Here is a 22,365-nt window from a genome sequence, read left to right as displayed (position 1 = left end):
TTAGGGCCAGAGCAGACTGCCAAACACTGCACTCATCTGCATGCTGCTTTGCATCTCATTTGCATACCGAGCCGTTCGGTCGACGTCGACACGCCCCCGCCCCCACGCAGACCGGGCTTGGGTCCCCTCGCCTTCAGTCCCTTCCTGTGCAAACACGCCTCTATCCTCTTACACCTCTTTTGTCAGTACCCTTTCCAGACCTGGTCCTGCTCCGCAAGGTTTTTCCCTCATGAGCCCCCCTCTGGCGCCCCCAGGCCAGTAACAGCCCCTTCCCCGGGTCCACGGTCCTGACCACCCAGTTCTCCAGAAGACAATACTCCAATTCTCTGGGACGTGGAAGAAACCAAACCGAAGCTAGGGGGGCACTGGGACCCCGGTTGGGGCTCTCTGAGCTTCGAGTTGTCGAGTCATTTCTGAAATATTCAAAGACCTTTCCCAAACTCTTGCGATGCTCCCCTAAGACCCTTCCTCGCTGTGATTTTGGGTCTCTGGTCCCGGCCTAGAGAGGTGGGCAACTTGGGTCCTCCCCACACACACACAGGAGAAGGAGTCTGAGGGGCCCGCCCCGTGATGTCACCCCCCCATCCCCTTCCTCCACCCCCAAGCTGATTGCATTTAGCTCTCAGGGCTTGGGCTCCGACTTGGGAGAGTTTAGGGGGCAACGAAGAGAGTGGCCCTGGGGATGCCCACGTCCAGCAGCCGCCCTGACGCCTAGGACCTCCGGGCAAGCATGCAGCTGGGGGTCTAGGGAAGCACTTCCACCCCCTTCTCTCCTCAGCCCTGGCAGGGTGGTGAGTAAACACCCCCTCCCCAACTTCCTCTTGTTTAGGGTCCCCAGACTTCCAAGCGGATTGAGGAGAAAAGCCCCAGAGATCTCCCAAGCAGTCCCTCCAGCCTGTTTGGACCTTGATGTCCGAAACAGGACAGCTGGAGGAGAAAGTACCTGCATCCACCTCACCCAATAGTGCCCCAAATGCCATCCCCTCCTGGGTGTTCTCCTTTCAGGAACTGAATTTAAATCCCACTGGCAGCCCTGACACTCTTGGGGAAGGAAGAGGTAGGAAAAAGTTCTACCAGTGTCCTGAGGGGAAAACAGGAGCGGCTACCAGGGTATGAGATGTTTATGGGTGAAGCGCCTGCTTATTCCATGAGGGGCCGTAGGAGGTTGACTGTGGGTGGACACTCCTTCCTTCAACAACTCTATCTCAGCATGAAGCCGAGGCTTCAAAATTCTGATAAAGTGTGGGCAACTATCTCTACTTGAGTCCTTGTCCCAAGCTCCTTTGGGGTCTGGTGTTTTTGCCTCTTCCTTCCCTGGGGTTAGAGCAGCTGTCCAGAGAGGGAGACCCCACCATGACTCATTTTCTCCTCATTCTCCTCCCTCCCCTTTTCTATTAACTCCTCCCTTCCCAGTCCAGTGGAGTAGTTATGAGTCCCAGCTACAAATAGCACAAGCTTACTTTTCAGCTGGAACAAGCTGCTGGAGCTTTAGCCCCAGTCCCACTAGTACCCCTTGGGCCCTTCCCTCCCCAGACCCAGAGCTTCCTACTCCTACCCTAACCTGGAAAATCTTGGGGGCAGACAAAGCCTCATTAGCTCAGGAGATTTTTAAGTTTTACATAATACCCTTGTTTCGGAGGGCAATGAAAAGACAGCCCATTTCCCTCAATCCAATCCCTCAATCCAATCCCTCAGATTTCTTGAACTACCCCAGCAGGGCTATGCTCCTGAAACTGACTTTTTTTCAAAAGAAATAAGTTACAGGGTCCTCGATATTCATGGACGTATGAGTTGTTACACCTTATCCCCTTGCAGGTTTCCTAACCTCCTCGAGACATTCCATGGGTGGATGAGAGAAACTGATACCTCCCCCTGTGACCACTCCTCTTCAGCCATGGAGGAAGACTTGCTGCCCCTGGTTGTGACCTCTGACCCCAGGCCCTTTAACCAACAACTCCCAGAGCCTCCAGACCCAAGATGTGTCTTAGAACCCCAGGACAGTCCTGAACTGGCACCCATCCTAGTGTGTGCACTTTGCTGCTGCTTTGGAATCATCTACTGCTGCTTCGGTGAGTGTCCTAGGGGACAGCTGCCCAAGACTGTCACCCTCAAGGATGATGCCAACTTTTTCTGCTCCTGGGCCATCTCCACTCCTCTACCAGGGAATGCCTACCTTCACTGTGGCCCATGCCTGTTTTGCCAGCATCTCCTCTTATCCTTCCCCATGCCTATACCTTCTGGTTGTGATGCCTGGCAGCTCTCATGTGCCCTCCTCTTGCCTCCTACCTCAAAACTCCACTCCCAAACTATCCTCCATGCCTAAGTCTGTCACCCTTCCCCAGTAACCTGAATCAGCCTGTGCCAATTTCTTCTTACTTGCCATCCCTGGGAGAACTAGGCTTTCTTTCTAGATTTACTTCCCTCAGTGCATCTGTCTTACCTCTAATTTTCCCTTCTATCCCTTCACAGTTCCTGAAAAACCTTTTGCCCTCCCTGAGATTATCCCTCTCTGCTCCTTGCCTTGGGGCCCCTTGATGTGCTACTCATGCCTTCTAGCTCCTCTGGGTAACCATTCCTCACCCATTCAGATCATCAGAGCCATCCCTGGAGATCCCCATTTCTGCTTCTCAGTGCCTCCTGCCTCCCTCCCCAGGCTACCGCTGCTTCAAGGCAGTGATGTTTCTCTCAGGCCTGCTGTCGGGAGCTCTGGTGATCTTCCTGTTGTGCCACAAGGAGCGGGTGCTGGAGACACAGCTGAGCTTGGAGGTGAGCGCAGGCATCGCACTGGGCATTGGACTCCTCTGTGGCCTGGTCACCATGCTGGTTCGCAGTGTTGGGCTCTTCCTGACTGGTCTCCTACTAGGCCTGACCCTGGGCGCCGGAACCCTGTTGGGCACCGAGCCCATCTACCAACCGCCTTCAGCCTGGGTCCCAGCCGGGGGCCTGGTGGGATTGGCACTGCTGGGAGCCCTGCTGACGCTTCGGTGGCCGCGCCCATTCACAGTTCTCGGCACAGCCCTGCTGGGTGCTGCAGTGCTGGTGGCCTGTGCTGATTTCTTCCTGGAGGGGCTGGCTCTGGGCAGTCGGCTGGGCCAACGGCTGCAGGCACTTCCAGCCCTTCCTCCTCTCTGCTGGTATAGCTGGGTCTTACTCGGGGCCTGGCCAGCCCTGGGGGCTCTTGGGGCCCTGGCCCAGTGGAAGCTCATGGCTGAGGAACATGGCGGCCACGCCAATGGTAAGTTAGTGTCATGGTATAGCAACACCCAACCTGTGCCCACTCATACCCCCAGCTTCCAGATTTGATGAGGGGAAGGGGAGAAATATATTTGAGAGGGTTGGGCAGGGGCATCCAAGTTGAGTGGGTCAGGGCATTGAAAGAAAGTTAGATTTGGAGGAGTCAAAGAAGATCTGGGTAAGAATGAGAAGAGAGATTGGAAAGAGTTACTGGGAATTATTATGGAAGGAAAGGAGGATCTCAGAGAAGTCCAGGAGGAAAGAGTAGGAGGATTCCAAAGAAAGTGTTTCTATTGGAATTAATGTGGAGAAAGATGAGCTATGAGAGGACCATGACAGGAAGGTCAGATGAGTTTCTCCACAGTGGGAGTATGCTTGGAGGTGGGATTCAGGGTCTAAAGAAGCCCCCTGCATCTGTATTGCCTCCTCCCAAGCAGTAGTCTTGAGCCGCCAGCAAAGGCATCTCCAACTCCTTCGGATCCGTCAGCAAGAGGCCAAGTGGCACCGGACACCCCCTGGAGTGGGGCTCTGTGAGGGCAGTTACCACCGCCAACTGCCTCCCAACGCCCGGAGCCCTGCTGACAGCCTGGCTCCAGTGAGTGGGGCAGACACCATGGGGGGAGGGGACAGAGGGCACATGAAGATGGCCAAGGTGGAGGAGGACTCTGACTCAGGCCCCTCCTTCCACCCTCTCTGCCCTGTGCCCCTCCAGAGTTATCTCCAGAGCCTTCGAGAGCGTCAGCTGGGGCCAGGCACCCAGGCCACTGCCCCTCATACCATCCTGGACCTGGATTCTGACTGTGGTTCCACTATTCCCCTAACTACACCTTCTGGTTCCACCCAGACTTGAGCCTAAGCCTGCTATGATGTCACCTCCCCTAGTAAGGGGGCTGGGAAGACTAGATGGGCGGGACCTAAGCCCACAGGACCCACACACAAACTTTCCCACCTCTTGGGCTTGGGCTTTAGCCCAGCCCAGCTCTATAGGGATATGTTTCAGGGACAGAGAGGAATCCTGAGGGGAGGGGAGAGAAATGGAAGTATGAGTATCTACCTCTGTCCAATAATACAGGTGTCTGGACCCCAAAGAAACTGACTCTCTAATTCCCTCCAAACCAGAGAGGGCGCTTTCCCAAATAGCCTCTCTAGTATACTGCCCACTTCAGTGTGCCTCACAATGGTAAAATAAGGTTTGTTTTTGTAGGACCTGTAGAAAATCAGGGACCCTCATAAGGCACTTGATAGCTTTTTGATGGAAAGAAGGGCATAGAGGAGCCCAAGGACCACGGGCCCTTCATTAGAGGGTGGTTAGGTTCCTGGTTAGCCTCTCACCCGGAACCCACAGGCTCAAGCCTCCCTCTCCTACCTCAGTTGGGGGCACTGTCCTCCGCAGTGCTCCCAATGTTCTTTTTAACCTGGTTAAGACCACAAGACAGTGCCTGGCTCCACGCCTGCCTCCTACAAAAGCTGGCTTCTTGCTCCAAGGACAGAGCATTGGCCCACGTGCCAGAGCTTGCCCTTTTGCCCAGAGGAGCCTGGTCTTTGGGGTTGGATGGGAGACAAGTGCCTTCTCTGCCTCTCACTGTGGGTGAGTCTAATTTCCTCCTTAACCTTAAAAGCTCTGGTTAAGTTCAAACCACTAACCCCCACTAACTCTTCCCTCCCTCCAACTCTCCAGTCCAACGTCTGTTCCCTTATTCCCCAGAGAGCATGAAAAAAAATATATCCCACCCCTGGGCAGCAAGACCATGATGGGAGGGAGGAAGAATATGGGCGCATGTGAATAAAAAGGCATTGAATACCGAATTGAGGAGTCTGGCCTCTGCTATTGCTGATTTTTTTCTCTGTACTCCAAAACCAAGAGTTAGCCACATTGACAGCTCCTCTGTACCCTAAAGATCTGATAGGGGTTCCCTTACCACTCTAAACTACTGTAAGTGTTACACACCCACACACAGAGAGCCAAAGAAGAGCTGTTCACTCCTCTCCTAGGAACATGGAGTTAGCCTTTATTAAGCACAAATGTGCCAGACACTGTGCCCAGCACTTCAAATATAGTATCTCATTTAATGCAACAACCCTGAAGGGTCAGTATTAACCTTATTTTGCAAATGGGGAATCTGAGGCTCAAAGAGGTTAATTAACCTGCCAATAAGCAAGTAAATGTCATTCTCAAGGATTCCAAAGCCCTTGCTCATTTTACTGGCCATACTGTTTTTTGGCAGTTTATCTAGGAAGAATAGGACCCAGTCATCCAGCCTCCCAGCTGTTGCCTCCGGTCAGCTAAAGGCCTGATTGACACTGGCTGTCCACCACTGTCCTCCAGACAGTAGATGACACAGCTGGAAGTGCTATGGAGGATGAGAATGGGGAGGAAAAGTATGGAGTTGGGGGCTGAGCTTACCCAGAGTCAGAGGTGCATTCCAGGAAGGAAGGGGCATAGGGGAGTGCTGACCAGAGCTGGGGACCTTTTAGAAGCCTGTGATCTAACAGCTTACACATAATAGCTCGTATAGTAGCTCATGGGGCTGCCCCTGCTGTGGTGCCTGCACAGTTCTGGTGAGCAGACATTTGACTCAGGTCTTAGGCCTCTGGGAGGGTGATGGAACCTGTAGCTGAGGGGATAGTGTCCAAGATTATGTCTGTAGGAGAGTGGTCAGTGTTCCAGGTGGTATCTATGACTGAGACAGTGCTATCCAAGGTTGTGCCTGTGGCCAAGTGGTCAGTGCCTGTGGCCAAGTGGTCAGTACCTGTGGCTGAGGGAGTGATGTCCCCATCTGTTGGGATAGTGTCTGGGCTTTGGGGACGACAGTGCATCCAGTTCTGGGCGATATCTCTGGGATAGCCTTTCTCTACTCGAAGCTGCCGGTTGAGGCGCCAGTAGTGTTTGCCCTTGAAGAAGTAGACTCGGCCATCCCGCCAACTCATTGCAGCCGAGGGCTGGTCTGGCACTCCCGTAAACAAACTCTTGATTGGTTTGGGGTAGCTACTGAAATCAGTTCGGGCCAGCTCGTCCCACTGCCAGTACCCGGAACCCTGGGTGTGGAATGGTAGGGTGAAGAGAAGGATGAGAAAAGAGCTTAGGGACCCCCAAAGGTCTAGCCCCAGCCCACACCAGCTGTAGAAGATTTTCCCCTTCAAGAGCAAGTCTTTGCTTCTTAGTAGGAGATGGCCCACCCCTCCTAAAGGGATTTCCCCTTCATTTGAACTTTATACCTTAAAGAGGAACACCTTTTGGTTGAGAGGCCAGTAGAGAGCTGCATCCAGGTTGGGTTCTATTCTATTTAGTTTCTTGGGGAAACCAGGAGACATCTTGAAATTTATGTAGCGCCACACCTTGTTTCCTGAGAGCATGCGAAAAAAGAACAAGTCACCTCTGCTTTCAGGGGATAGTTTTTGGTCCTTCCATTTCACCCTTTCAGAAACTTCTCATTTCTCCCTCCTTTTATGGTTGATTTGAGACTAGGTCCTCAGAAAAGACACTGTAACCAGGCCCCTTACCCTTAAAGAAATGAATCCATTGTGTTCGAGGAGAGTAGACAGCAGCATCCAGGTTTCCTGGGAGCCCTTCCCAAAGGGCAGACACTCGGAACAAGGGACCCAGCCCTGAATCTGTCACGGTCCACACGTAGTCCCCCTTGAAGGCATAGGTCTTGCCACGGGGCCCTGAGAGCAAAAGGTGTGTGAACTAGTGGAAAGAAAAAAAAAAACCCAAACCCATTGCCCTCGAGTCGATTCCAACTCATAGCAACCCTATAGGACAGAGTAGACCTGCCCCATAGAAAAGGCAGGGGTCAAATAGAGACTTTGGGGGTCTCTGATAATCTGCTCTCCTCCCACAGACTGATTCCTCAAAAATCCTTTCAACTTTAATTCAAGAAGATTAAGGACAGAAGGAGCACCCAGTGCTCAGCCTCTGCTTTGTTGTTCAGAGCAATTCAACTTTGGTACAGTCAACAAAACAAAAGCCCTACACATAGCTGGACCCCTCAGGGACCTCACCCTCCATTCCAAGTGGCTTCCAGCCAGGTACAATACCCTCCCTAGGCATTCTGGTTAATACCGTTTCCTCCATCTTGCTGTATTTCCAGATGTGTTTTAGTGGCTCTTATAGGGTGGAAACCAAGGAAATTGCCTGCCTGGCCCACCTTTCATTTGTCTCTGACTTCTCCCCATCCATACTCCACACCACATGCCTCCTTCCACCGTCGTCAACCTCTGCCTGGGGTCTAACCTCCCTGCCCGAAGTCTAAACTATTGTTTATGCTGAGGTCCCCATGTTGTTTCCATTTGTCCAGGCCTCAGGGTCATCAGGCTGCCCCCCACTGTCTGTCTACAGCCTGGAGGGGAAGGGCCTCACCCAGCAATATGGCATCCAGTTCACCACTGCAGGGATCTGGCATGGGACTGGGTTTTGTCGGCATTGGGGGTACAGAGGACAGCTCCATCTCTTCTTCTTCCTTGTCCTCTATCTCCGGGCCTTTCTTGCCTGCAAAGTAAAGTAATGCTGCTCAGGGAGACAACGCATAGCACCTGACCTCCCCACTCGTCTATTTTAAGTTCAGTTCAGAGGCCCATAGAGAGGCCTAGACAGTTTCCTTAGTGCAAGGTGAGATCATATTGATATCACCAGTAGAGGTGTGTGTGTTCTGAGAAGGATCAGAAAGGACAAAGGAGGTTTGCTGGAATGTGTGTTCTCTATGCCCAAGTATAAGTGTAAGGAGAGAGAGGCCTGGAAGGAAGATTAGACATGGAGGAGTGAGGGAGAAGCAGTTCCTGAAGATGAAGAAGCTGGAATAACTGGGCAGGAGAAAGAAAAAGAAACCGAGCCATTTCTCTCCATGAAGAGATGCTGGCCAGATCAATCCTCATGCTCACCAGGGGAAGGGACTCACCATAGAGAGCCTGGATCCCGGCTATATCATCCTGGTGGAGCTTGAAGTAGGGCCGGTAGCCAGCATAGACAGGAGCCATGAGGGCCTCAGTATACCGGGAGTGCCCAAGTCCCAGGGCATGGCCCAGTTCATGGGCTGCAATAATACGCAGGTTCACCCCCCGGTAGGTTCCCTCAGTCCAGAGCTCATCTTCATCAAAGTGCACGCTGCCTAACTCTGGGATGTCAGCATGGGCCAGGACCCTCCCTGAACAAAGGCAAAGGAGGATAGGAGAAGGTCAGAGGCCAGTAAGCTGGAGTATCGCCTGCCTGTTACAAACTTCAGTTACTCCATTTTCTTAAAATTCCCCCATCTGTAGTCACTGTCTCTTGGATGTCTCTTCCTCTCCTTTCATACTCCCCCATCATCACCCAGTTCTCACAGGGATACCCATGACTCTGTCCCTTTCCTTCTCAGCCACCCTCTCTTCTCTGGTGCAGTTCTCCCTGACGTGTGCCTTGGGTGGGGGAACTTAAGCCAATGAAGGAGGTATGATCTCTGAAGAGGAGACTTGGTAAAGCTCCAGGTAGGTGACCAGCTGCTCCCCTAGGGAATATTAGAATGTAGTTAGAGAGTGTAGGGTGCAGGTGGGCATAGGAGACAGCCTGAACATTAAGGCTTCACAGTCACAGGCTCAAGAGGACAGAGATAACCTCAGAGATCTGTAAGGTGGAAGCAGGTCCCTACCAGGCCCATCAAAGGCATTGGAGCAGTATGAACTTTCGCGGCCATGGAAGGATAGGCGGATGTCAGCCCAGCCAGCCTGCACCTCCCGGAAGGTCAAGGGGGCCACATTTTTCCAGTACTGGAAGGCTTTAAGCATAGCTGCCCGGGCTACGTGGGTTGGGAGGGTGGAGGGCAGGTTCAAGATGCGGAAAGTCAGGTGCTTCTTCCTCCAGCGACCTGGTTATCAAACCAGAAAATAGATTAGAAACACAGATCTTCCTGCAAAGTTCAGGGTACTCTACAGAGCTCCCTGGCAGCAAAGCTAGATCACAACTCCTCCAGGTAAATGACCACCAAGTAATCACCAAGTGATCATTCAACACTGAGCTGGCCCGATACCACCCTCTCCTCTCCCTCCTTTTCCTAGGCCCAGTCCTCACCCAGCAGCAGATATTTAAGGGTCTTCTGGTTGAAGGGGTCTTCCAAGCCACAGCGAGGCTGCCTCATACGGGCCCTTGTGGCGTCATCCAGCTGACCTGAGACTGGCAACTCAGCCGCTTCCTGAAAAACTCTGGAAAGAAGGAGCTGGATGGATCCAGCAGGGCAGGGACCAGGCAGGGGACTCTGGAATGACTGGGAACTGAGGATAGCCCTTGGCCCACTGCTGCCCACTGTGGTAATCAAGAACGGCTGGAAGGGTCACTCCAGCCACCAGTCCTTATAATTGGGACTTTCTCTTCTGTTTTGCAAAAACAGCGATAGTCCAACTTCATCTCCCCATCCTCAGTCTCTTTAACTTGGGTGAGGTTCTCCTCAGGTGTAGCCTTCTGCCCCTACTGCAACTTTTAACCTTCTCCTGCTCTGCAGAAGTGCCCCTTTCCCCCTCTGAATGCTCTCCCATCAGCACTCCGCCTCAGGATCTGTCCTCTCTCTGCCTTCTCCTTTCCTAGCTGGACTCCCCCCAAGCCCAGCCACCCCTGTGACCAGAGCCTACAGGCTTTTCAAGGGACTGTGAACATGTTTGGGGGGGGGGGGGGAAGTAATCCAAAAGATCCAAAATATGAAAGGAAAAGTATAAAGTAGAAATTAAAAAGTGTTGACTTAAATGTCCATGAAAGGTGACATCATGTCAATAACTCAACTCTAACTCAATCCAACTCACAGTTGCACATAAATTATACTTCATGTGGGATGTGACTGAATATTAGTACTTTGAATATAATGTGGGATAGAGCCTCCAAAGGGATACTTAACAAATCAGTTGCCACGTGGAGTTGATTTCAACTCATGGTGACCCCATGTGTTTCAAAGTAGAACTGTACTCCATAGGATTTTCAATGGCTGATTTTTCAGAACCAAATTGCAAGGGCTTTCTTCTGAGGCATCTTTGGGTGGACTAAAACCTCCGAACTTTTGATTAACAGCCAAGCATGTTAAAAGTTTGTACCACGCAAGGACTCAAAAGAGTGATTAGGGCCCAGAAAGATCCAGTGACTGTGTTCCTCATCCTTGGCTCCCCATCTCACCATATGCCCCACCACCCTAACAATGATAGCCACCCAAGGCCTGGATCCCAGACATGGACTTGGATCACGCAAAGGTGGGCCTGAGGAAAGGAAGGGATGAAAAAAGGGACCAAAGACCTTGTGACCTCCACTCTGAAGGCATGTGCTTTGTAACCTCTCACCTCAGAGCCTCTGTGATCTCTTCTGGCTTGAAGTCATCAAGTCCTTCTAGAGGCTTCTGTAGGTACCCATATTGCAGCAGATAATCCTATGATAGGTGTGAGAGCAAGCAGAATGAAAAAGGGGTCAGTCTCAAGGTGAAGCTTCTTTTTATTTATTTATTATACTTTAGATGAAGGTTTACAGAACAAACTAGTTTCTCATCAAACAGTTGGTACACACATTTTTCTATGACATTGGTTAACAACCCCACAACATGTCAAACACTGTCCGTTCTCAACCCTGGGTTCCCTATTTCTTCCCCCTTTCTTGTTCCCTCTTGCCTTCCAGTCCCTGCCCTGGGGCTGGTGCACCTCAGGGTGAAGCTTCTAAGTGGCCTAACAGGCCATCAGGATAAGCAGGGACTAGATGTGGAGGGACTGAAGGAAAGGCACCTCAGGGAAGGGGCTCAGGCAGAACATGGGGAAAGAGGAGGAGAGCAGGCAGGGGTAAACCATGGAGCAGAAGAAGGAAAAGAAAGGCAGGCGGGATGAAGGTCAGGAGGGAGGCTTGGATGGGGCTGTGGAATGGCACTTCCTGCCCTCCCCCTGCCAGTGTCCCTCTTTCCCTGGGACTCACCACAGCCGCCTCCTTTTCTGCAGGCCCCAGGGCCCGGCCTGAGACTGTCATGGGTAGTAGGAAACCCAGCCACAGCCACTGCCAATTCATGGTCCCACCAGGCAGGAGCTCCAGAGGCTGTCTGTGCCCTCTCCCCTGAGGTTTCTGGGAGGTTAGGGGAGCAGGGCTAGGAGGGGGCTCTTACCTCCAATTCCTTTCCCTCTCCAGCCTTGGGTCCCCTTTATAAAACTTCAGCTGAGGGAAATTGGGGGGAGTGGCAGGGGGAGGTGACTCAGCCCAGAGATATGTTGCAATTTGCCGTTAACCCCTGCCCTACCAGAGAGGGGAAATCAAGAACACTCTCTCCCAGAGTCCTCTGATGGAGATGGGGAGACTTTTCATGCTGTCCTGGGGATGGACATGCAGGCAGGATGAGAAGCAGAGTCCCCTGAGAGACTAGGGAGAGGGATCATGCCATCCCTTGGAGGTGGACATACCTGTGTCCCAGGGACCCCAAATCCTTCAGCTTCAACCGTCATCTTTCCCTGCGAACTCTAGGAGAAGAGAAAAAATAAAAACGAAGATGTAGGAGGCAGTTAAGGTGCTTGGAATTAAGGTGAAAGAATTAAGAGTGAGGTCTCAGTTTCTTTGCACCCAAGACCAAGCTTAATTTAAATGCTCTTAAAACCTACTTGTACCTGCTTTAAAAGGCATGATTTCAAGCATTTAATGAGCCTAGAATGTGTGCACAAAGAAAGAAAGGGCCAGGAGCCTGCTCCCAGGGAGCTTACAGATAGGGTGAAGTAAAATTCAAGTTCCTGAAATAAAGGGAAAGAGACCTGGTGGTACAGTGGTTAACAGCTTGGCTGCTAAGCAAAGTGGTTAAGAGGTTGGCAGTTTGAATCCACCATCCGCTCCTTGGAAACCCTATGGGGGCAGTTCTGCTCTGTCCTATAGGGCAGCTATGACTTGGAACCAACTCCACAGCAATGGGTTTTTGGTTTTAAGAGGCTGGGCAGGAAGTAACACAACCCAAGGATCATGGGTTATGGGGAAGGTTTGCTGAGAAGGCAGGATCTGGGCTGGGCTCTAAGGCTGTCTGAGAGTTTTATGGGGTAAAAGTACTGAAGGACAGGACAATGCAGGTCTTTAGTAAAACAGAGGAGCTGAGAAAAGCTGCTGTGGTCAGTGAGGAAACTTGTAAGGCTCTGGACTGCTTTGTTCACCATTGAGTCCCTAGTGCCTACCTCAAGGCCAACTCTGGGCTTCAGAAGTGCTTAACAAACATTTGTCAAATGATGACCTGGGGTAGGACAGTGGTTGGGAGCCAGTGTTTAGAAAGGACCCTAAATGCTATTTCAGAGAAGAATAGCTTGTATTTTAAAATACCTATTATGTACTAGATGCCCCTGGGTGATGCAAATGGTTAAGTGCTAGCCTTAAGGTTGGTGGTTCAAACCCATCCAGAAGCACCTTAGAAGACAGGCCTGGTGATCTGCTTCCAAAAGGTCACAGCCTTGAAAACCCTATGGAGCCAGTTCTACTCTACACAAATAGGGTCACAACTAACATTGTTGGCAACTAACAACAATATTATTGGCTACATGCTTTATATATTGTCTCATTTAACTCTCCGACCATTCTATGAAGGAGGAATTGTTTTGGCCATTTTTTATAAGAGGGAATGGAGACACAGAGAGGGAAATTGACCAAGGCAGGGAGGTCCTAACTGGCGTGGCCCATAACCCTAATCCCCGTGCTGACTCCACAACCCATACAGAACCCACTGTTGTCGAGTTTTTTCTGACTCATAGCGAGCCTACTGGACAGAGTAGAACTGCCCCATAGAGTTTCCAAGGCTGTAAATCTTTACAGAAGGAGACCGCCACATATTTCACCCACAGAGCAGCTAGTGGGTTCGAACTACAGTTAGCAGCTGAGTGCTTAACTACTGAGCCATCAAGATCCTCTGCTGACTCCATAGCCCATGCTCTTTCCATAAACCATGCTGAAGCTTAGAGCTTTCTTCTTTAAGGATTTAGGAGACCTGAAGGTCCCTCTATTATTTTTGCATCATACAACATTTGCACATTGTTCAAACGCACTGTGAAGTAGAGATAGAAATGGAAGAAAGGGTTACTAAACTCATATTTTCAGTAGGTCCACAATTCTGAGCTTTTCCCCACCCTACAGGCCGAAAGGCTGGTAGTCCACAGGGGAAATCTTTGCACCCTCAGATCAAGGTGGGGGGTATTCCTGACTCATATTGCTGCTCTCTATGATGCTGGTTCCTCTGACCAAGCCAGTACCCAACTGAGTAACAACTGGGTCACTAAGTCCCAAATGACCAGTGACAGGCAAGGAAGGACAGAGGGCCTCTGATCAATGAACGAGAGGTCGTGATAGACAAGGCCATCACAAGGCTGGTGCACCCAGGACGTGATGGAGTGTTAGGACCAGCCTCTGCTCAGCCCCTTGCAGGGCTCTTCCTCACCCCTGCCCTCTCCTCCCCTTCCCTCACCCCCTGCAGTTCCTATTCTTTTGGGAACAGGACATGGGCCAATTGAAAAAATTTTTTTTCTGACAAAAGTTTTATTTATTTTTTTTTTTCTAAATAAAAATTATCCATTGCTCATTGTAGTAAATTTTGAAAATACCAAAATAACCAGAGAATAAAAGGAAAACCACCATTAAATTCCACCCATCAGAGAACTACTAGAAACATTTTGAGGCATTTACTGTGAAACTGTGGATCTCAGTTTAGCTCCAGCCCTGCCTGCCTAACCTCAGTGCCTAAAGACCTCAGCTGGGATGGAAGAGAAAGTGACAGGAACTACTGAGGATAATGAAGGAGGGACAGGAGCTGAGGGGGGCGAGGAGGAGAGGAGGATATGGATAAGGAGGATTCAAGAGGAAGGGATACAGTAAGATAGCAAATAACTCTCTTCCCCTTTGGCACGTTGTGTAAGGAAAAACAAGAGAGAGAGAAACAGAGTGGGTACTTAAGGGTATATGTTAGTGTAAGAAAGACAGTTATTATGAAGTGTGGTTATCATGAAGTGGGCACTCACTCTGGCTCGTGGAAGGCATAGGGGATAGAACCACATTCTAAGCACTAAGGAGCCAGAAAAGGGTCAGGTAAAACAGTTGTTGTTAGGTGCAGTATTGATTTTGACTCATAGTAACCTCAGATGACAGAGTAGCTGCCTCATAGGGTTTTCTTGGCTGTAATCTTTTTTTTTTTTTTTTACAGGGGAGGAGCCGTGGTCATGCAGTGGTTAAGAGCTTGGCTGCTAACCAAAAGGTCAGCAGACAAATCCACCAACTGCTCCTCAGAAACCCTATGGGGCAGTTCTACTCTGTCCTATATGGTCGCTATGAGCTGGAATCAACTCAACGGCAATGGGTTAACAGGTAATCTTTATGGGAGCCACTTGGATGGGTTCAAACTACCAACCTCTTGGTTAGCAGCTGATCTCTTAACCATTGCACCACTAGGGCTCCTTGGTAAAATAGCAAAAGCTGCCAAATAGTTTACCCTGTTTTAATCTCAACAACAACCTTGTGGGGGTGGTTTTACAGAAAAGGAAACTAAGACTCAGAGTCTTTAAACAGTTTGCTTCAGGTCACGGAGCCATGAAGCAGCAGAGCCTCAGGCTCTAAAGCTGTCGTCTTTGTACAGCGCTCTCTAGCTCCGCAAGAGTTTCCACAGGCACCCAAACAAAACCCCCTAGAGCCAGTAGCTGGAGGCTGGGCATATGTGCACAGACGGCATGACTAACTCTCTGTTCCCACAATGGCATCCCGCTTCCGCCAGCCAGGCTGACCCAGCTCTTTTCCTCTGTGATTTGTCATCTCTCACTGGGGGAGATACAGGAATGTGTGCAAAGGGTTAGGATATGTGGCCTGCCTGCCCCCAAAAGAGAACTTAGTTCTGAGAGGAAAAACTCATGGGTTCTTTGACTTGCTTGCTCTCCTCCTACAACCTGGCTTCCCTCTCTGCTCACAAATTGTGGCAGAAGAATTGTACAGAAATTTTTTTTATGCTTTAAGTGAAAGTTTACAAATCAAGTCAGTCTCTCATACAAGAATTTATATACACCTTGCTAGTTGCTCTCCCCCTAATGAGACAGCACACTCCTCTCTGCCCTCATTTTCGTGTCCATTCAGCCAGCTTCTGTCCCCCTCTGCCCTCTCATCTCGCCTCCAGACAGGAGCTGCCCACATAGTCTCATGTGTCTACTTGATCCAAGAGGATCACTCCTCACCAGTATCATTTTCTATCCTATAAAAAAAAAAAAAAATAGTCCAGTCTAATCCCTGTCTGAACAGTTGGCTTTGGGACTGGTTCCTCTCTTGGGCCAACAGACGGTCTGGGGACCATGACCTCCGGGTCCTTCTAGTTTCAGTCAGACCACTAAGTCTGGTCTTTTCACGAGAATTTGAGGTCTGCATCCCACTGCTCTCCTGCTCCCTCAGGGGTGTACAGAAATATTTTTAATCAAAATATTTTAAACAGTAGCAGGAGGGTGTAGGTTAGATTTCTGAGAGTATCTTGCAATGACCAGGGGCCATGGAGTACGAGTGAAGGTCTCTAAGCCCAGGAAAAGCCCATCTCTAAACCATCACCCACCCTCTGACAGCCCTGTTAACCCGTGTAGGTTGAGGTGAGGGTGTGGGGTTAGAGGAATAGGGTGGCCTAGAGGTTAGGACATCCTGGTATGTATGTAAAAGGCAAGTCTGGGGCCTGGAACTGGACACTGGGAGGTAAGCAAACTACATTGTCACCAAGTTAGGGCCACTCAGACACTGCTCTTGATTTAGGGAAATGGGGGTGGGGTGGTCTTGGCTTCTGGCCAGTTCTCCCCTCAAAGCCCTGAAGGAGTCAGAAGAGAGCATTTCCCTGGCCTAGTGGGGCTGAGCTCTCCAAGTCATTACCCTGGAAATCTCTGTTTTTAAGAGAGGCCCTTCTTCCGCACCGCTCCCCCCCCACCGCCCCCGTCGCTACTGCCATACACACACTCCCAGAATTAGTCACAAGCTCTTAGAAACCAGATGGGATGGGATGTGACTGCCAGGATTGTGCACAGCTGGAACTGGGAAGTTGAGGGGGAGGGTTGGGGATGGCTCAGGGACTGGGCTAGCACATTCTCTTCCCATGATGCCCCAAACTTCCTCAACCTCTGTTATGAACGCTTCTGGCATTCTCATTCACTCATCCACTTGCACATGTACCTTGCACCGGTCTGGATGCAGTCAGTTGAAAGGGCATCAGACCCAAACCCTGAAGTTCTTCGGTTCCTGCCAGAGTATGAGGGAGACCAAGATCTGCTCCCCTTCTCCAATTCACAGAAAAGGTGTTACTTGCAAGCCTCCCCTGGAAATTGCTGGAGGGTTCTCTTGGTGACCCCCATGACTCAGCACAGTACCTGTTGCTTGAAGGGATGAATTCTAGTCCCTGGAAGGCGACATGGGGTTTGGCAGTGGAGGTGGCAGTGAGAGGGCGGAGGTTAGAGGAATAAGGAACTTAAGCTTTCTCTCAGCATCTGGGATGGTAGGGAAACTGCAGCAACACGAGATTTTACTCTTTCTGGGAATACCAGCCTTTTCCTTAATGAAAACCAAATGGGTTTTAGTGTTTTTCCCAAGGGAGGTGGGATGTGTATGAGCACTTTGACTTCCTGTCTTCACTCTGTGACCTCAGGAGACAGATCTGTCCTAATGTTAGGGAACTGTCACAGGCCTGGAAAGTCCTTGTTTGGCTCCCTTTTTAGTTGGCAAAAGGGTTTGATGGGGGCTGGACAGGGAAGGAGTCCAACACTGACTTCCCCTTTGAAAAGGGTAGTAACTAGGTGGGGGAGGGAAAGCTAGGAAAGACCCAATTCTGTTTCTTTCAGGCCAGCAACTAGAGAGGACTCTTGGGGTGAAAGGCTGCCCTGGTGGTGGAGGCACGTGGGAAGGGGGTTCTGCTCTGCACCACCTGGTTTGCCCCTAACTTATTTAAGAAGGAGAGTGTGTGTTCACCAATTTGTTTTTTTTTTTTGCATTGAATTTATTACTTTGATAATGGGGGGAAGAGTTGACATTATGTACAAGGATATCCGACACATAGTGGGGAGAAAGAGTTATAGGATTTTAAAAAGACAAAGGGGCATAATTCCAGTCGGAGTCTGAGCTGCATGCAGCTTTGGCATAATGAGCACATCCCTCAGCTACGAAAGCAGACGCTTTTTGAAGTGGGAAACAGGGAAAGATAACCAAGAAAGAAGACTGTTCATCCTAAGGAAAACAGAATCTCAGAAGTTTTGTTCAGAAGCTGTTTCTAAGGATACATATGCTTGCCTGCTGCCCTTTTTCTTCAACTCCTTAAAGTGTGTGTGTGTGCTTATTACAAGTTTATGAATTTTATTAAATGAGAAAAGCAAACTACAAAAGAGCATGTATAGCATGATTGCATTTTTTAAGGAAAAAATAGGCAGGTACATAGACTCAGAAATGTAAACATCAAATTAATATTTTCCCTGCCATTTCTAAATCTTAAGTGTTTATGTGATCATAATGGCTTCAGGGTTTTGTTTCATGCTTAGAAGCACTTGTTTCTAGTACTTTTATGGCTTCATAATGTACATATATCATTTATAGAAAAAGTGTGCAGAAAGTACAGAGGGTTCCTATATACTCCTTCTCTCCCCGCCCGCACTGTTTCACCTGTTACTAACACCTTGCATTCATGTCATACATTTGTTACACATGATAAACCAATACTGGTATATTATTATTAACTAAAGCCCGGAGTTTCCATTGGGGCTCACTCTTTGTGTTGCACAGTCCTACGGATTTTGACAAATGCATAATGTCATATGTCTACCGTTATAGTATCATACGGAGTAGTTTCACTGCCCTAAAAGGGCTTCACCTACTCATCCTTCCCCACTTCCCCCTGAACCCCAGGAAACCACTGATGTTTTTCTTGTCTTTATAGTTTTGCCTTTTCCAGAATGTCATATATTTGGAATCATACAGCATGTAGTCTTTTCAGACTGGCTTTTCACTTAGCAATATGCATGTAAGTTTCTTCCATGTCTTTTTGTAGCTTGCTGGCTCTTTTTTTTTTTTACTAGCTGAATAAAGCTACTGTAAACATTCCTGTGAGGGTACATCCATATAATTCAGTGGTTTCTGTATTTCCTATACGGTTTTTCTATAAACCTAAAGCTGCTCTAAAATAAAGTCTATTTTTAAGAAATATCCATATAAAAATTACTAGAGTGGTATGTGGGAGCAAAAATAAGGTGACCTCCTCCAAATTGTAAGTAATACTGGCCATTAATTAAAGAAACAGCATATTTTGGGGAAGTTAGAACATAATGAATAAGATATTTTAAGTCAATGAGGAAAAGGCAGATTTTTCAATGAGCAGAGTTAGGGCAACTGATCAGTCATTAAGAGAGAAAAGCTAGATCTCTACTTCCTTTTGTTGTTGTCAGTTGTCATCAAGTCAGTTCTGACTCATGGTGATCCCATGTAGGCAGAGTAGAACTGCTCCATAGGGTTTTCAAGGCTGTGATCTTTTGGAAGCAGATTGCCAGGCCTATCTTCTGAGAAGCATATGAAACCACAAAAGTATTAGAAAAAGGTACCTCTAAACATGAAGCAAAATTCCAAAGCCATTGTGATCACATAAACATTTACAATTTATAAATGGCAAAAATAATGTTTGAAAAGTAAAAGAAGAGTCCACTTAAACCTACAATGGAATGCATGTATTTATGTCCATTCTTTCCTCTAAAATGTTAGTAAAGGAATAAAAAAAGAATAAACCCACAAGAACAATGAGGACAGGAGGTGAGTCAACAGTGGATTAAAAAAAAACAACAAAAAAAATTCCATTGAATCAATTTCAACTCATAGCAACCCTATAGGACAGAGTAGAGCTGCCCCATAGGGTTTCCAAACAGCACCTGGTGGATTTGAACAGCTGACCTTTTGGTTAGCACCCAAACTCTTAACCACTTTGCCACCAGGGTTCCCAACAGTGGATGGGAGATGTCAAAATATTTCTGGAAGAAAGAAACCAAGCAGCAGCATGGTAACTTACCTCACAGTTCAGAGGAAGCTGAAGCCTAAGGGCCCCCAGAGATAGGACTATAACCAGAAAAATAGTCTGAAAGTTTGTATAAGGTCCTCAATCTCATGTTCCTCCCTCCCCAGGTAACCTCCCAGCAGGAAGTGGGTTGTTTGTTCTCCAGATAAACGGAACCAGAGAGCAGGATATAAAGCTAGACTGAAAACTGGGGTTTAAGTAAAAGTCACCACGCCAAAAAATGAGACCATGTTTCCCTCTCGGTTGCCAGTGTGCTAGCAGCCATAATTTTGTCCACCAGATAGTAAACTAGAAGATTCTTCTCTGGAGACACTGAATAACTCCAAAGAAAACAGAGATGCTCATCTTTGGGTGTCCCTCAGTAAAAAGCCAGCTCACTGCATGCTCACTCCATAGTGAAGCTCATCCATCAACATGCCTCTGTGGTATACACTGAGCTTCTAACTAATTTTTTAGTTCCCCACGCTCACATATAAATGAGAATCCTGGTGGTATAGTGGCTAAGTGCAATGGCTGCTAACCAAAAGTTTGAAAGTTTGAATCCACCAGGTGCTCGCTCCTTGGAAACTCCATGGGGCAGTTCTACTCTGTCCTATAGGGTAACTCATAGTCAGTGTCAACAGGGTTTTGTTTTGTTTTTTATATATAAATGGACAATCACAGTTCACAAGACATCTGAGGAAAATTTTCAATGTGAAAAACAGACCAAAGCAAACAAGAAAAAAGGGACTTGGAAGAAACAAATCTAATAAACAATAACAGAAAAAGATTAAAAAAAAAAAATCTCAACATATACTTAATATCTTCAGACAGATAAAAGAAAACATCAGCACTGTGAAACAAGTACAGGATGCTATTTTTAAAAATCAAATAAAAAAGAAAAGGTCATGGAAATTAGAAGTATGATAGCCAAAATAAAAACATTCAGTAAGAAAAGTTGGGAGTTAGAGCAAGGAAATTGCCAAGGAAGTAGAACAAAAAGTCTGAAAGAGTCTCAAAAGGAGTGAAAAGGTTAAAAAAACCAGGTATCAACCCAGAATAGTCAATATCCAAAAAGGGGGACCAGAAATGGGAAGGAAGAAATCATCAAATAATATAAAAATATTTTCCAGAACTGAAGGAGGTTAGTCTCCAAATTAAAAGCGCACACCAAACACCAAAAAAAAAAAGAATAAAAATAAAGACAAAGACTATACTAATGCACATCATCAAGAAATTTCAGAAAATCAAGTTAAAGAGATGATCCCAAAAGCTTTTAAAAAGAAAACACAGAACCTATTATACAGCCACAGTAGTCAAAACAGCCTGGTATTGGTACAACAACAGACACATAGACCAATGGAACAGAATTGAGAACCCAGACATAGATCCATCCACGTATGAGCAGCTGATATTTGACAAAGGACCAGTGTCAATTAACTGGGGAAAAGATAGCCTTTTTAACAAATGGTGCTGGCATAACTGGATATCCCTTTGCAAAAAAATGAAACAGGACCCATACCTCACACCATGCACAAAAACTAACTCCAAGTGGATCAAAGACCTAAACATAAAGACTAAAACGATAAAGATCATGGAAGAAAAAATAGGGACAACCCTAGGAGCCCTAATACAAGGTATAAACAGAATACAAAACATTACCAAAAATGATGAAGAGAAACCCGATAACTGGGAGCTCCTAAAAATCAAACACCTGTGCTCATCTAAAGACTTCTCCAAAAGAGTAAAAAGACCATCTACAGACTGGGAAAGAATTTTCAGCTATGACATCCCAGACCAGTGCCTGATCTCTAAAATCTACATGATTCTGTCAAAACTCAACCACAAAAAGACAAACAACCCAATCAAGAAGTGGGCAAAGGATATGAACACACATTTCACTAAAGAAGATATTCAGGCGGCTAACAGATACATGAGAAAATGCTCTCGATCATTAGCCATTAGAGAAATGCAAATTAAAACTACGATGAGATTCCATCTCACACCAGCAAGGCTGGCATTAATCCAAAAAACACAAAATAATAAATGTTGGAGAGGCTGTGGAGAGATTGGAACTCTCATACACTGCTGGTGGGAATGTAAAATGGTACAACCACTTTGGAAATCTATCTGGCATTATCTTAAACAGTTAGAAATAGAACTACCATACAACCCAGAAATCCCACTCCTAGGAATATACCCTAGAGATACAAGAGCCTTCATACAAACAGATACATGCACACCCATGTTTATGCAGCTCTGTTTACAATAGCAAAAAGTTGGAAGCAACCAAGGTGTCCGTCAACGGATGAATGGGTGAATAAATTGTGGTATATTCACACAATGGAATACTACGCATCGATAAAGAACAGTGACGAATCTGTGAAACATTTCATAACATGGAGGAACCTGGAAGGCATTATGCTGAGCGAAATGAGTCAGAGACAAAAGGACAAATATTGTATAAGACCACTGTTATAAGATCTTGAGAAATAGTAAACCTGAGAAGAACACATACTTTTGTGGTTACGAGGGGGGGAGGGAGGGAGGGTGGGAGAAGGTTTTTTATTGATTAATCAGTAGATAAGAACTGCTTTAGGTGAAGGGAAAGACAACACTCAATACATGGAAGGTCAGCTCAATTGGACTGGACCAAAAGCAAAGAAGTTTCCGGGATAAAATGAATGCTTCAAAGGTCAGCGGAGCAAGTGCGGGGGTCTGGAGAACATGGTTTGCGGGGACTTCTAAGTCAATTGGCAAAATAATTCTATTATGAAATCATTCTGCATCCCACTTTGAAAGGTGGCGTCTGGGGTCTTAAATGCTAACAAGCGGCCATCTAAGATGCATCAATTGGTCTCAACCCACCTGGAGCAAAGGAAAATGAAGAACATCAAGGCCACACGACAACTAAGAGCCCAAGAGACAGAAAGGGCCACATGAACCAGAGACCTACATCATCCTGAGACCAGAAGAACTAGTTGGTGCCCGGCCACAATCGATGACTGCCCTGACAGGGCAGAGGACCCCTGAGGGAGCAGGAGATCAGTGGGATGCAGACCCCAAATTCTCATAAAAAGACCAAACTTAATGGTCTGACTGAGACTGGAGGAATCCCGGCGGCCATGCTCCCCAGACCTTCAGTTGACACAGGACAGGAACCATC

The 22,365-nt window shown here is 47.9% G+C and overlaps 2 protein-coding genes across 8 annotated transcripts; one reads left to right on the top strand and one right to left on the bottom strand.

Moving 5' to 3' along the window:
- Window positions 1–25: 25 nt before the first annotated feature.
- Window positions 26–5,040, top strand: LOC100653813 (transmembrane protein 198-like). 6 transcript variants are annotated; one of them, XM_023557310.2, is made up of 5 exons: window positions 26–791; window positions 1,816–2,069; window positions 2,690–3,235; window positions 3,672–3,829; window positions 3,947–5,040. In XM_023557310.2, exons 2-5 carry the CDS (start codon window positions 1,850–1,852, stop codon window positions 4,082–4,084), a joined length of 1,062 nt encoding a protein of 353 aa, XP_023413078.1. In that variant the 5' UTR covers window positions 26–791; window positions 1,816–1,849; the 3' UTR covers window positions 4,085–5,040. The 6 variants fall into 6 exon arrangements, with proteins under 6 accessions (XP_023413078.1, XP_023413072.1, XP_010596147.1 ...); XM_023557304.2 differs by having other exon boundaries at window positions 2,654–3,235; XM_010597845.3 differs by having other exon boundaries at window positions 2,654–3,235; window positions 3,669–3,829.
- A 183-nt stretch (window positions 5,041–5,223) lies between these two features.
- Window positions 5,224–11,371, bottom strand: MMP19 (matrix metallopeptidase 19). Of its 2 annotated transcripts, none has more exons than XM_023557282.2 (9): window positions 11,322–11,371; window positions 10,522–10,607; window positions 9,275–9,405; window positions 8,856–9,071; window positions 8,130–8,375; window positions 7,595–7,723; window positions 6,736–6,900; window positions 6,451–6,578; window positions 5,224–6,270 (listed from the first exon to the last, which is right to left on the bottom strand). In XM_023557282.2, the coding sequence occupies exons 3-9, from the start codon at window positions 9,339–9,341 to the stop codon at window positions 5,818–5,820; spliced, it is 1,404 nt and encodes a 467-aa protein (XP_023413050.1). In that variant the 5' UTR covers window positions 9,342–9,405; window positions 10,522–10,607; window positions 11,322–11,371; the 3' UTR covers window positions 5,224–5,817. The 2 variants fall into 2 exon arrangements, with proteins under 2 accessions (XP_023413050.1, XP_010596155.1); XM_010597853.3 differs by lacking the exon at window positions 11,322–11,371 and adding an exon at window positions 11,138–11,281.
- Window positions 11,372–22,365: the final 10,994 nt, after the last annotated feature.

This window comes from Loxodonta africana, chromosome 4 (genome assembly GCF_030014295.1).
Source record: "Loxodonta africana isolate mLoxAfr1 chromosome 4, mLoxAfr1.hap2, whole genome shotgun sequence".
Lineage (NCBI taxonomy): Eukaryota > Metazoa > Chordata > Mammalia > Proboscidea > Elephantidae > Loxodonta > Loxodonta africana.
This window is presented reverse-complemented; position numbering and strand designations above follow the sequence as displayed.

Bases quoted from the DNA above. Each gene is read 5' to 3' on its own strand.
- LOC100653813 (XM_010597851.3), top strand. From the start codon at position 1,850: ATGAGAGAAACTGATACCTCCCCCTGTGACCACTCCTCTTCAGCCATG. The intron at 2,070-2,653 runs GTGAGTGTCCTA...CTCCCTCCCCAG, and splicing joins AATCATCTACTGCTGCTTCG to GCTACCGCTGCTTCAAGGCA. The intron at 3,236-3,668 runs GTAAGTTAGTGT...CCTCCTCCCAAG, and splicing joins ACATGGCGGCCACGCCAATG to CAGTAGTCTTGAGCCGCCAG.
- MMP19 (XM_010597853.3), bottom strand. From the start codon at position 11,227: ATGAATTGGCAGTGGCTGTGGCTGGGTTTCCTACTACCCATGACAGTC. The intron at 9,072-9,274 runs GTGAGGACTGGG...TTTGATAACCAG, and splicing joins CCTTAAATATCTGCTGCTGG to GTCGCTGGAGGAAGAAGCAC. The intron at 7,724-8,129 runs GTGAGTCCCTTC...TTTACTTTGCAG, and splicing joins CGGGATCCAGGCTCTCTATG to GCAAGAAAGGCCCGGAGATA.